The sequence below is a fragment of the Gigantopelta aegis genome, chromosome 4, assembly GCF_016097555.1.
Source record: "Gigantopelta aegis isolate Gae_Host chromosome 4, Gae_host_genome, whole genome shotgun sequence".
NCBI classification, from domain to species: domain Eukaryota; kingdom Metazoa; phylum Mollusca; class Gastropoda; order Neomphalida; family Peltospiridae; genus Gigantopelta; species Gigantopelta aegis.
This window is the reverse complement of record NC_054702.1, coordinates 91,814,571-91,829,641: the sequence shown is the minus strand read 5'-3', so window position 1 is coordinate 91,829,641 and position 15,071 is coordinate 91,814,571. Positions and strand designations below refer to the sequence as shown.

Genomic DNA, 15,071 nt, shown 5'->3' with positions numbered 1-15,071 from the left:
TGTCGCTTGCTTTGGTGTTGAACACCGATCGACTTGGTTGATTTTGCACGCTTTGAACGACAATTCCAGCCAGCTATCTGAGTTCAACAGACTTTAAAATGTTGTTTGAGTGCTTGTACATTAATAAATTCTATCAGGCATATAGAACATTGAATTTTTTTTGCTGGTTTATGATTTTGAGTATTGTGTATAATAATGTGTATTGAAAGTTCCCTAGATGTCAAAAAAAGAAGAAGAAAAAAGAAAGTGTATTGACACTGATTACACAAAAAGGTGTTAGGTGCAGTACATTTTAAAGTATCTTCGTGATACCATCTCACATCTGTGATGATTATCTTTTCTGGTAAAGTGTTGTCCACACAGTTCACAAATGAAAATGTGTGATTGAACTGAGTTTTCAATCATTTAAACCATACTATAAATATCTATGAAATTAAGCTTGTTACATCATTTAATATTATAAAAAGTGGCTGAAACTTTACATTTCACAGCAGCAAAAGTAACGGCGACATTTGGAGGTATAGGGAAAGTGGACGATTTCCAGGTTTTAAAATCGACGATCGTGGGAACCCTGGCATTTAATATCTTATGAATTAGTTTGCTTTCCGAGCTTTTTGAGAATGAGTGAATATATTCTCGATTACCTTTTTTAAAAATAACTTTTAATCACATTTTGTTAACAGCTAAAACGATATGAACACGTCTAGACTCTAGTGTCCTGCCAATCTAATTAAAATTGGCTCCACTATTACACGTAGACCCAGTAGAGCTAATTTTAATCAGATTGCTCTCATACTTGTCTTTACATCGTTCAGATGTCACATAAATCGAACCCAATTATTATTCTCCTTTTATTTCTATTGTGCAATGATGTTGGGAAAAAAATCCAGGGCCAAACCAAAACTTCCACATATACGTAGCTTACGCAATAAACTGTGAAAACCTGAACTTTCGGAAATACAGTTTACTGACTTTCATACCCTATGCTTCACCGAAACCACAACCCATCTTGATAATCAGGTATACTATATTTCATTTCAACTTATTTATATCCAATTAAAGTTCAAGCACGCTGTTCTGGGCACACACCTCAGCTAGGTTATTTGTCCAGGACAGTTGATAACTTTAGTTGTTAGTGAGACAAGAGGGTGTAGTGGATTTACACCTATCCATTGTGTCATTAAAACTCTCTCTGGGTGAGAGCCGATACCGGGCTGCGAACCTAGTACCTATAGCGTTGTATTCGATGGCGTAACCACTTCACCACCGAGAACTTTTTAAAAATCCGTAATCAGCCGAGGTGTTCCGAGTGGCAAATTCTGACATAAAGGGAAATAACTACAAATGTTGGTTACTCATGTAAACAGTAATGTCTTCGAGTAAAGCGCCAACGGCAACGTCAGTGGGACCAAAGTTAACTTTAGTTGACTATGAAGTCTTTGGAACTGTCCAAGGTTAGGTTGTGGCTGCACTATGATCACAAACTGCATGACAGAAAAGTGCTAAGTTTTAATAAATTTATGCCTTTTTTATTTTTTTTATCGTCGGTTAACCTGTTTCGGTTAGGGACCTGTTTCGGTTAGGGACCTGTTTCGGTGGTTGCGTCATTTGTGCGCAGCAGTGCGTACATTTCAAGATTTCTGACATCGTTGACTTTTGCATGGGGAAAGTAAACAAATGTCTGCCACATTCACAAATATGTTCGTAAAAATAAGGTGAACACGAGCAACGAAAGCATAGGCTAGTTGAATTTAACCCATAACACGGCACCTTTTTAAATACCATTTTTCTATGATTTTCAAAGACTATTGTAATTTGAAAAAAAAACCCACCCACTTTAATTTTAAAAACTATTTTTGTCTGTTCTCAACTACTGCTATCTATTGAGGTCACATGATTATCACAAGTCCAGTCCTTGGCTTTTAAAAAAACATGGCGAGTGAAAATTTGCACACCTAAAAATGCTTCTAAGATGAATGAAAAATCGCACTCATCAAAGTGCTATGGCGAGTGAAAACCAAACATTATTAATTTATGAAGTAATTGGTACAAGTAAATGTAGAGACATATGTTGCAAAAATGAACCAATAGACCAATAATGTTTTCTTCTAATTTTATTTTATTTGGTTCATTAGTGTAGTCTGACTTCTTTTCCCTTCCAGGAATGTAGTTATTAAAACATTTCAGGAGCAGTGCTATAGAAATGTAATTATGGCATACACTGATGCAGACAATTTGAATTTTTAATTACAATATGTACTATTAAGATAATTCGATGCACACAATTAGTCAAACCTGTATATAATGGAAACCCAAGGGACCTGACAAAAGTGGCCATTATAGACAGGTGACCCTTATATACAGGTTAAAAATTAGAACCCATATATTAAAACATATCACAACTGTCATAAAAAAGAAGAAGACATACATGTGTTATAAATAAGATTTTTTTATTACATGAGACTGTCCATGTCAATACAACACAATACAATGATAGTACACAAATAACACACCAATTTTGTTCATTCACTTTTTAAAGAATATTCACTTTTCCAGAAGTCACCAATTTTGGATTGCTTCCCATAGCATTCCACTCGCATCGAGGACACATGTTCTTCTATATTCATGGTAGCACTTAGAATGTTACACCTACCATAAAATAGAGCAAACTCTTCAAGTAACTAACATACTTCTCCACTTCTGTTATTGAACACACCTTTTGTTTCCTACTTTCAATCTCGCCTTCATCACTTCCATCATCATTGTCGTCACTATCATCACTTAGGCCCGATTCACTGCTATCCATTTCTTTCAAAAGAACTGATGTAGGTCTAGTCCAATCAACAACAGACACGTCTTGATGTGTTTATCACAGTCGGCAACTTCATGTAATGGTAACCCAAACAATTCCTTTGACTTGGCTATGATGGACAGGGGTACATCGTCGTCACCGTCATTTTGAACGCTGTCGTCTCCATTTTATGTATTCTCTTCGACAGACTGAAATCCACACCTTTCAAAACACCTTTTAATTGTTGAAGATTCCACTTCTTTCCAGGAACTGTGAATCCAATAAATGGCCTGGAGGACATTGATATCTTTTTAACAACTGTGTGCCACATTTGCTTTTATCTTGTTCCATGGTAGAAATAATGTGCTGCAGTTGACGCTTGCAGTATTTGAGTTTCATGGTCTGAATGATTCCTTCATCCATTGGCTGGAAGTTGTATTGGGAGGAAGAAAAGCAAGTTTAACATCAGAAAGTTCTACTTTTAGGTGGGAAGGCACATTATCAACAAACAGGAGCACTTTTCTACTCTGACATCTAATTTTTCGGTTGAATTTTTCTATCCACCACTGAAACAAAGCACTGTTTATCCATGACTTTTTGTTACTTGTGTATATCACAGGTAGAGCCTTGGGCATTATTTTCTTAAAACAACGTGGCTTTTTATATTTCCCTATTACAAGAGCCGGAAGCTTCTCCCCTGTCATACTGGCACACAACGCAACGGTTAGCCTCTCTTTGGATCGCTTCCCACCAGCACATTCCTTTTCTTTAACCTTGAATGTGCTATTTATTGTATCTCTGTAGAAAAGGCCTGTCTCGTCCATGTTAAAGATGTCCTGTGGTGTGTATCCCTCGCACACGGTCGGAAGCTTTGTCTTCCAATCATTAACTGTAGCGTTATTGACATCACCCCACTCACCACTCATATTGCCCATAATAATGTTATGTTGGTGTTTAAATTAGTCCAGCCACCCATTTGATGCCTTGAATGACTCGACACCTAAATCTTCGGCAAATTTAAGTGCTTTCTCTTTAATCAACGGCCCACTCAAATTTATTCTTCTAGATGTCGCATTTTAAAATCATTCCGACACTAGCTTGTTTATGTCATCATTGCCTGTTGCTTTCTTCTGCCTTTCTCTTTCGGCTACAACATTATTGTCAAAATTGGCCAGAACATCAGCTTTCTTGTTAAAATATAATTAATCTGAGAACGTCCTACACCAAAATGATCTATTCTCTGTTCTAACATTAAAGCAGTATGATTTTTCGGTGGCATTTTGCATGCAAACGTATTCGTTAATACATTTCGCAAACACTGACATTGACTTGCAGAAGATATTTGGTTTAATTGAAGGTTATTACCCATGTGGCATGTTTAACTCGTTTGTTTCATGTCACCTCTAATCCTTCAGTGGAGTATGACCGATGATCACAGCTGAATAAGATCATGAGTCATTAAATAATCCTAACACAGGCATCTTTAATGACTGCCGCCTTCAGCAGTTCATGTTTATTTACTAATCATGTCTGGCTAGAAACAACCAGACACCTAACATAATACCTTATTTGTTTTGTTTCTCGAGACTCAATAGAGTGCCCATACATACAGATTACAGTATGTACAGCCAATGGGAAGTCGTCTATTGTTCAGTGAGGATGCTGAGAACCAATCAAATTACACCACCAGTATGTTACGGAAGTTATTGAGTGCCCGTTTGTTTTTCAATTACAATCAGAGAATCACAGTGGAACTTTACTTTGACAGAAAATAAACCCAAAGCTACAGACATGGCCATATAAACACATTTAATTTATAATTTTAAAAGATGATTGAAAAAGTAAAGACATAACCTGGGTCAAAAAATAAACTAAAAAACGTCTTCATGACGATCATCTTGTGACCATTATAGCAGGTTCAACCTGTGATTTTGGGTGAAAAATAGTGACCGCTGGCCATTATGGACAGGTGACCGTTATGTACAGGTTAAATAAGGAAGGAAATGCATTGGGGGATTTATAGTGGCCGTTATAGGCAGGTGACCGTTATGTACAGGTGACCGTTAGACCAGATTCGACTGTATATAGATACCTTTTCAGTGTTAGATGGTTTCATGAACGTGCATATAAATGTGTAGGAATCAACTTATCTTGAATTTCACTATTATGTATAACGAACATGATTAGGATAGTTGGTATGGGAAAACCCCACTGGTTCCCATTAGAACTATGATCCAAGCATCTTCGGTGTACAATACCAACTGAATTAGATCCATCATATTATTATTTTTTAAATAACTAATTCAATTGATAGTGTTTATTGGGGCATTAACATTAATTTGGCATTTTTAATTCAACAATTACGCAAACTGTCTCTCTCAACATTTTGTTACACATCATTTCCACTACCAGTTACGAACGGCTGACATCTATGTCAGTTGGCGTTACGTTATTGATCTAGAACGGTCCCAATGTTATTGATAAAAACAAATATACAAACTCCGTCAAAATCTGTCATTACAAAGTATTTTATTTCAAATGTGGGATGCCATAATAAAGATAATCTAAAAAAACCCATAATTTTAGACACCAACATAAATGCGTAACAATGTCAAGTAGACCAGGATGTGCATGCAGCCAGAGTTCCAAGAGTAAAAATAATCTGACACCGATAGGTCTGATTGGTCAAGATGCCACAGAGTACTGAACATCAAATCATGTTCCAGTCGCATGGTCTGTGACTTTCTAACACACATATTGCAACAAACAAAAATTAAATAGTCGGCTGTGATTACTGTTACTATACGTTGTACATATATACATATACATAACACAGGGCACAATATTTCACGCGAACCGCCGTTCTGTTCGCGTGTTGGTTACGCAAAACTAAATTTATGCGAACCGCAAATTGGTTACGCCATGACCTGTAAACGTTCAGAAATTAAAACTTGCAAACTTCACAATTACAGAAAGTTTATTCACGCAGACATACTACTAGTATTCCGACAAATGTTTTAGGCTGAATTTTAGATACTTGATGCGCAGCAAACCAGTAGACAACGTTATATTGCAACAGTTGTAACTTGCAACCAGTCTAAACTTTTTAAAAAGTTTTAAAGAAATGTGCTCGGACCTCTAGGGATGGCTAAATTATCTGCTGCTATTTTATCTCTAAAGGAATATATGTAGACATAATATTGGATTGCCTATAATTTTACATATGTTAAAAACAGTTTTAACGTAAACAGGAATCCAAAAGTGTCACAAAAATTGAAAAATACTAACATCGCATAACGAGCTTTAAAAAACAAACATTTGGAACGTCACTGTAGTATAGAAGTACCATCGATAATGTGAAAGTAACGTAACCAGCGCAAAACGATAAAAGGAATCCCTTCAAATAATTATGTATCTATTTCAAAGACGTAGTGCCCATTACGCACAGTACGCATGTGCGTAATGCAAAAACATAATCCGGGAATAGGTCGAGGCTTATGTAATTGTTCTATAAAATATCCTCTTAAAATTGACTCGAAAAAAGATAGAAAAAAATGCCTTCGAAAAGGTTCAAAATGCATCTACAGCGGTTCTGTTTAAACATTTTTCACAGGGGGAGACCTCCCGAATCCCCCGGCTCGGGCACACCTTTGGCATGCGAAATGCAAAAAAAATGTCTGGTTATGCCACTGTATTTTGTTTCAGTACTGGGGCTGATATTCAGTTCATTTATAATATTGTTAACTTTAGCAAGCATTAAAGACATATTTTTTTGGTAAAATGTTTTCTTTTGTATTTGTTTTAACTTTGTGTTTGAGCTAAAAACTATGTATTTAAAATATAATTTCAACGTAATTTTGAGGTAACCAATCAGGTAACCCACGGGTTACGCAAATATAATTCACGTAACCGAGCAATTGATTACCTAGGTAAAAACCACGTGAACCGACTTCCGGTTACCTCAGATTTCGAAATATTGTCCCCTGATAACAGATGTACATTCATTAACCTCTGGCTGAAATACAAATATTTAAATGAAGTTTTATTTGATTTTTTTTTTATGCAAACGAGACCTAAGCCTATTCTTACATACCTAACTGAATGCAACCACAGTTAACAGGGGGATATGGGGGGCCAGTCCCAGAATGAAAATGGGATAAGTTTAGGGTTAGGGTTAAGAAAATCATACACTAATTATAGGAGTACTTAATTTTGTGAAAAAGTTAACTAAAAAAAAATAAAAATTAGGGTATGGCTTCATACCCGATTTATCCTCTGGCAGAAACCATGCTTTTAGTCTGTCCCATCCTAGCAAAAAACCCACCCCAAAACGCCCAGCAAGTTTGTTTGCAATAACAAATTTCACAAACTGAAGAAAAACCTCACAAATGAACAAAAATGTAGACTACAACAAATTGGATGTTGATTGCTGAACCATGACGAGAAAAACAACCGAACAGAGTTTGAAATATAACTCAGTTAGGGACGTTGACAATACATATGCATACATTTTTAAAATTCTTTACTGGATGCCAAAAGTTTTCTGTGAGTGTAACGTGACAAAATAATTCATTCGATGATACAGCTAAAGTTTGTTTTGTTTAACAAAACCACTAGAGCACATTGATTTATTAATCATGGGCTATTGGATGTCAAACATTTTGTAATACTGACATAAAGTCTTATAGAAGAAACCTGCTACATTTTGCCATAAGTAGCAAGGGATCTTTTATATTCACCATCCCATAGACAGAATAGCACATACAACAGCCTTTGATAAAGCAGTAGTTGTACACTGGCTGGAACGGAAAATAGCCCAATGAGCCTACCGACAAGGATGGATCCCAGACCAACAGCACATCAGGCAAGCGCTTTATCACTTTTTCAGTTGACCACAAACAATTAGAAGTAGACATTGTGCACAAAACATGTACATATTTTACCAGTTAGTCATCCTCTGTTGATTTATCACTTAATTGTTTTTTAATTGGAATGTTGTTTAAGGTATAACCTTTATTGGCCAGATACCTCCAATATGCAACTTTGTAAGAGCTCCTTTAATGTACATCTTGCTATGATTGGTCAAAACTGGAAGTAAATTTGACTCATTAGTTCAGTTAATCTAAGCAAATTTTGTCCAAACCCGAACAATATTGCAACAGAAACTTCTTGAGGATTTATACACATGGGACTATCTTACAAGCAACATATCAAAAGTCTACTAAAATCTGACCATGGGGAAAGTTTGTTTTTCACCTTTTTATGACACCTGAAAAATCTGCCATCCATTTTAACTGCTAGTAAATTCCTGAGTGCCAAACCATAGCGTATTTTATGTTTACCGAAATTAATTTGGTATCGACTATACTTCATCTTTTTTTTCCTTCCTACTTTTAGTAACTGACCTTTTGTTTTAATTGTACATCATCTAAACTAGACTTATTAAAACAGTGTACTGATGTTTTAATTGTACATCATCTAAACTAGACTTATTAAAACAGTGTACTGATGTTTTAATTGTACATCATCTAAACTAGACTTATTAAAACAGTGTACTGATGTTTTAATTGTACATCATCTAAACTAGACTTATTAAAACAGTGTACTGATGTTTTAATTGTACATCATCTAAACTAGACTTATTAAAACAGTGTACTGATGTTTTATTCAAGAATGTGCAGAGGGTACAAAGTATAAAATTACGTACTCTAAAATCTTGGAAAGTAATGGATACATTTTTGTAATTTTTAGAAAGATTATAGTAAGAGACATTTTAATTTTAACACATTTCAAACCCATAACCACCTAGTAGGGCACTTATGGTCTGTTTAGTTCTTATTATTTTCTGACAGAAAGCTGTATGTGTTTCTTAGTGTTGTCAAACCAAAAACTATAAAGCTATATTAACAAGCTGTATTGTGCATTTTTTTCATAGCTTGCTTGTACAAAAGCCCAAACATTTAATAACATCATTGCCATGAGTAATGTGCTACTTTTTGTTTTCCAGGTGTTTTCTTCAGAAAGGTATGCTATTCATAATCTGTTGAACTGATTTTACAAAACTATTTTATAAGATAATAATATGTTGTTCCATCATTTTAAAGGTGTTTGTAAATAAAGTAAAATCCACAGTACTGAAAGTAAATACAAATAAGCCATCGCATCTTGTTGGCAGGATCTACATTTTATATTCACTGGTTTACAGAAAATTTGTCAATGATTAAAAGTTGCTAAGCATTTCTAGCTTTTATATTCTTGTGTGGTTTCATTTCAATTTAGCAATTGTGATGATAATGTGTTTTTGTAATCTACTGTATTTTAAAAATATATCTGCAGTATACGAAGAAAATGGCAGACAAGCTCTATCTGTCTGGATGGGTGAAGAATACAGATAGGAAGACGGTTATGGGACAACTTCAAGGACCAGAAGAGAAGATCACTGTAATGTAAAATATATTTGTATTTCTTAACCCGTTTGTGGACATGAAGTCATCAAATGTCTCAGTCCATGATGTCATTTCAGCACAGACATAGAAAGGTTAACTAGTACACATTGAATCATAGTAAATTATACCCAGAAACTAATTATAATACAATATACACAGTATATGGAACCTTAGACAATTTGTAATATTTAAAAATCTATTGAACCCCCTCCCTCTCCCCCATCATTTTATAGATTTTCAGGGTATTATTACTCTGCAGAGTAATGATGATGTTTTAATAATTCAGCTTTTGAAATAAATAATCAAAATTAATTTTGTTCTTTTATCTCTTCATTCTTTGGTTGTAATTCCACAATTTATATCACATAAAACTACCCCATCAGTAATATTGAAACGAAGCAAGTGCTCCGATTCTAAACTGTTTAACTGTATATTGTACTAAAACAATGCTTCATGACTTGTATGTGATGCGTCAAAGGAATGCACAGTGTAACAACATTATAGACTGTTGTGTTTTACAGTGGTAAATGATGTCCAAGATGGGCAGCTGGGATTGTAACTAATAATAAACTCAACATATTATTGGAGCGAAATGGAAAAGTTGACACTGTTGTCATCAAAAATTTTATACCTATATCTCATCGTTTAATTATCAAGACTAGACAAAAATCATACATAAACCTTTAAAGATTTACTGAATAAGCATTGGTTAATTTAAAGTTTTCATTTGAACAGAGATTTTTCTAACTGAAAATATGTTTAAAATTTAGCGTAAAAAATTCAATTTAAATACTACAGTAACTAAAATAACACAAACTGTAAAAATCTTGTAAAACTACTTTTTTCTTCAGGAAAAATTGGCTCAAGACAGAGGGAAGTCCAAGATCAAAAATTAGAAGATGTATATTTAAAAATGAATACAAGTTGGATGCACCATTGTTTCATGAGTTTCGAATCGTACTGAAGTAACTGCACTGAAGTATAGATATATCATCATCATCATTTTGAAATGTGTTGTGTCCATCATATAATGACTAAAAATTTAACAAAACTATTTTCTTTGGATGGAATGAGAATATATCGGAGAGTCTGCGTTGTGACATGTTGTTTGAAGACATTCTGTGATAGTTTGTGTTTGTCTCCATTATTACCGGGATGTACATTGTCCACAGGTATTAGTACAATCCCCTCCCCACTCCCCGGTATCCAGAATTGGAACAGTGATATTGCCGTCCTCATTTTTGTTTCAACTTATTATTTATTAGACATCGTTCTAAAAAAAAAGAAGAGGAATTATATGGATTTTTTTCAAGTTACACCAATGATCTAAATTGTCAGTATTTTACCGGATTAAGACAATCTGTGTACCAATTTTCCATGACCTATTTCACAATTTTCATCATCATTGGTTTCACTGTATAAAATAGTGTCATGTACGACATTATGACTCAAGTTTCTTAACAAACCGATTTAAATATTATTTAAATATTCATAATATGTGCTATTGTTTCTCATGCTATACATATTACATGTATGTTAATGTTGTTTCTTTGTATGTATGTATGTATGTATGTATGTATAATATCATGTATAGATTAGAGAGGGCCTCATGGGAGACCAGTCACCTTGTACTGAATGTGTTTACCCTCTGAAAATAAAGAATTTTATTATTATTATGACGTGATCACCTGGCAAGGCACATGTCACTGGGTAGTAATGTTGGCAAATGACAAACCTGTATTTATTATATAAAACTGATAAATGTATTGAGGTAAACATTAATAATACGCAATTGTGGTGTTGTTGTTTTTAAAAATAATTATTTACAAAATATTACCAATATTTAATTGCATGGTTTAAAAAACAAATTGTTACAAAATATTACTTGCGAGTATACGACTAGTATGTAGGTTTTTTTTATTTTAACTTATTTTCGTGCTTATATCAAAGTAAGGTTCAAGCACGCTGTCCTTATCGCACACCTGTTATATGGGCTGTCTATCCAGGACAGTTGGTTAGTTGTTAGTGGTTAGTGAGAGAAGAGGGTGTAGTGGTCTTACATCCCACCCATCGAGTCGTTAAAACTTGCTCTGGGTGGGAGCCAGTACCAGACTGCAAACCCAGTACCTACCAGCCTTATATCCGATGGCTTAACAACGACATTACCACTTTGTCGTATGGTACATCATAAAAATATATTTCTATTGTACAACATTTCATCAAAGATACTGAGAAAAATGGGTAGTATTTTTGTTTGTAAGTTTTATTATATCATGATTATATTATTTCCAGTGTCTAAATATTAGTACTGTAAGTTGAGGAATTTCTGTTTTTGTCACTTTTTAAATTGTCATTTCTTGAATAAAATGGTGATGTATAGCAGAACATTTTTGGTAGAAAAGCATGAAGCTAGCAAATAAAACCCACATTTTTATTTAGATGACATGTGGTTTAATTCAACATACTTCAGGTTTTTACCTGAAGTTTGGGGTTAGGAAATGTTCACAAGTCCTGTGTATATTGGGGATGGCGTTGCAGTACATCAAATAAGTAATGAATTTGTTGTGGAAAGTTCACAAATCCCGAGTATAATGGAGGTGGGAAAATTCATTTTGTGAAGTGGGTTGAATCTTGAGACCACAGCAGCTAAAATTGAGAAGTGATTCTAGAGCACTAGTTGCTATAACTCTTATAGTTGTACAATGCTTTAAGATGAACAGCAAAAGCTGCTCATGAACCTGATCATCAGAAAGCATATTGTGTATTTTGATCAACAACTGCCTCTTGCTCCTCAGCATTGTGGGATGGAGTTGCAGTACATTATATAATACATTGGTTAAAAAATATACAATGAAAATCGATTCCCTCCAGTTAAAATTGTGCTATTGACATACAAAAGGGTAGATCGTCATGGATACTTAACCCGACCTCAAACTAATGGCATTTCCCTCTGGAACAGTGGACTGGTCCTAACATCTAAGAGTCAATTGGGATAGCTTAAAATCTTATGATGAGTCCTCCGATTCCTGTTCCAGTCATATGACTGAAGCTTTTTTTTCTCTGCTTGTATGGTCAGGATGTCCAGGGGAAATGCTATTAGTTTGAGGTCAGGTGTTTTTCATACCTTCGAAGCCTTCTTCAATAAAAATAGCAGGGGGGTTACCCTCTCAAAAGTGTGGGCTAACTCCGCCAGGTGGTGAAATCCAAGATGGCCACCAAAATTATCAAACCATGTGTTTTTCAGTGTCTGCTTGTCATATGAAGATTATTTCAATGTCTAAATATATGTTTTGAGAGTCAAATAATTCAATTTTACACACTAGAACAGTGTTAGATAACATAAAATTATTTCAGACAAAAATCCAAAATTGTTGTCAAACTTAATCATTTGCTTTCTTTTTCACATAAATCATCTTCAAAAGTCACACAGACAGTTGCTGTATTTGCTTTCAAAACCGATTTGGATACACAGAAAAAAACTTTTATTAATAATAATTTATGTCTAAGGTAGCATGTCCTCATCAGGTTCCGAAACAGTTGTCGAGTAGAACAAGTTTTATATTCTGCATTCTCTACCTTTATTGCCATTAATACTGTATTTTGATACAAGACTACTAGTCTGGTGGCTTAGCTCCAAATCTGGCAAAAATTGTGACACGCTGGAACAAAGCAGCAAAGTTTGTACAGGTGTTAGTTAGGCCATATGAAAACATTCTACGTGGAGGTGCCCAACCTAAGACAGATTAGGATTTTTCAAGATAGCCACCACTGCCATTATCCAAAATAACTGTTCACTATATCTTTGAAACTAATTGACTTAAAGAGGTAGATCTAGGGTCCATATCACTATTTTATGGTCAAACTATATTCTTGATACAGGTTTTATGGTGGCAGATCATATATGCGGCCATATTTCAAAATGGCCACCATTGCCATTACAAAAAAATACACTTTTCTTCATAATTTCTAAACTGAAGAAGTTAGAAATATTTCAATACAATGGTATTTGAAGCCATATAATTCTGTTTCTCTAGGATATGACACTGATTTTTCTATCAATAAGTTGCCCAATACAGTGGGAATAAAACACTGCATACGGTAAGTTCTTATTTTGTATCATGGTTGAGAAATAATAATTTGTTAGCATCTTCCAAAATCAATTTTTTTAGAATTTTTTGTTTACTTCTAGAATTTCCCCCCATTTTTGAAGCCCTTTAATTCTACTTCTGTCCAGCATATATAACATTTATCTTTCTAATATGTTGACAATATACTAGGAATAAACAACTCCATATGTATATTTTGTATGTTGTACCAAAGTTGAGATATAGTCAATGCTTGTTTCAGATTTTGTATCTGCTGCTAAACAAAACCATTTTAATTAACATGTAGAATAACTCCCAACTTTTTAGACTGCATTGGACAGTTATTCCTCTTGGTTCATTATTTGAAAGATGGCATTTAGATAATAGCTTTGAAACCGTTTCATTACTGCTAGCAGCTTTAATTTAATTTTATTGTTATTCTATTTTATTATTATTTTTTTAAATAGAGATTATTTTAAAAACTAATCTGTATCATGAAAACAAAAAACAACAATGTAGAGGCAGGATTTTATTGTATAGCATTTATGATTAATATTGTGTACAGATAAGCAAATCCTGTATGACAGCCAAGAGCTAATACTGAACCGATGAATTTGCAGTGTTTATGAGTATATAACATGTATCACAGAAATATGCATTGGGAGAATGGCTATACCAAGAATAAAACAAACTCCGTCAGCATTCAAAGTTGCACCTCACACCACATTACCCTAAAGGTCTGCTTCCACTTAGGTGTTTTAGGCCGTGTTCATTCATTGTAAAATGTTTTAGGCCGTGTTCATTCATTGTAAAATGTGTTAACAAAATGCTTCATTTGCTATAATGATGAGGTTTCCAATGCAGGATGGCAAACAAAAAAATGCACTGTGATGTCTAAACAAAAATATATTTTTTTTAAATGTATTTTATGTAGCATATTTTTTTGTTGTTCAGCCAATGGTATTTCTGTATTTGGGGTGAGATCATCATGACTGCTTGCATTTACTACCAAGATGACAACAGCTGAATGCAGCGCGAAACACCACATGGTTTTTGATCGTTTCATGTGTGAAACAGGGTGTGGGGGTGGGGTGTGTGTGCGTGTGTAACAACACTGCGGGAAACACCTAGGTGGAATCAGGTCTCAACTGTTGTTCCAGAACTGATTACGTGGAAGAAATGTTTTTTGATTTCCCAACAACCACAACATAAAATATAACCCAAGTATACAGTGAAAATACTGCAGCAGACCCACAAGGCATAATTAAAATATAACTATGATGCTTCTCAATTCTGGAATAACCCTAATGTTATTTAGTCCAGATGATCGAGCATAAAGCATGAACAAAACCTGTAAGTGGTGAAATAAACAGACATACCCAGTACTCTTTAATTAGAATTTTCAGCTACAAGCCTTTTTCAAAAAGGATTAACAAATCTCATGAAATTGGATATAACTTAATTCTGAGAGATTTGTTAACCCTTGTTGAAAAAGGCTGTAACGGAAAATTTATTTTCATTTCAACTAATTTTTGTAATTTTATTCAATTAAGGCTCAAGCATGCTGTCCTGGGCACACACCTCAGCTATCTGGACTGTCTGTCCAGGACAGTGGGTTAGTTGATGGTGGTTAGTGAGAGAAGAGGGTGTAGTGGCCACCCATCGAGTCGTTAAACCTCACTCTGGGTGGCAAACCCTGAACCTGCCAGCCTTATGCTTAACCACGATGCCACCGAGTGTCTCCGTTTG

At 34.6% G+C, this 15,071-nt stretch overlaps 1 protein-coding gene across 1 annotated transcript; it reads left to right on the top strand.

Annotated features, from left to right (window-relative positions):
- The first annotated feature begins 1,322 nt into the window (after window positions 1–1,322).
- LOC121371416 (acylphosphatase-1-like) lies at window positions 1,323–11,029 on the top strand. The gene is made up of 4 exons (XM_041497291.1): window positions 1,323–1,454; window positions 8,799–8,815; window positions 9,128–9,237; window positions 10,089–11,029. The coding sequence occupies exons 1-4, from the start codon at window positions 1,370–1,372 to the stop codon at window positions 10,204–10,206; spliced, it is 330 nt and encodes a 109-aa protein (XP_041353225.1). The 5' UTR covers window positions 1,323–1,369; the 3' UTR covers window positions 10,207–11,029.
- The last annotated feature ends 4,042 nt before the right edge of the window (window positions 11,030–15,071 follow it).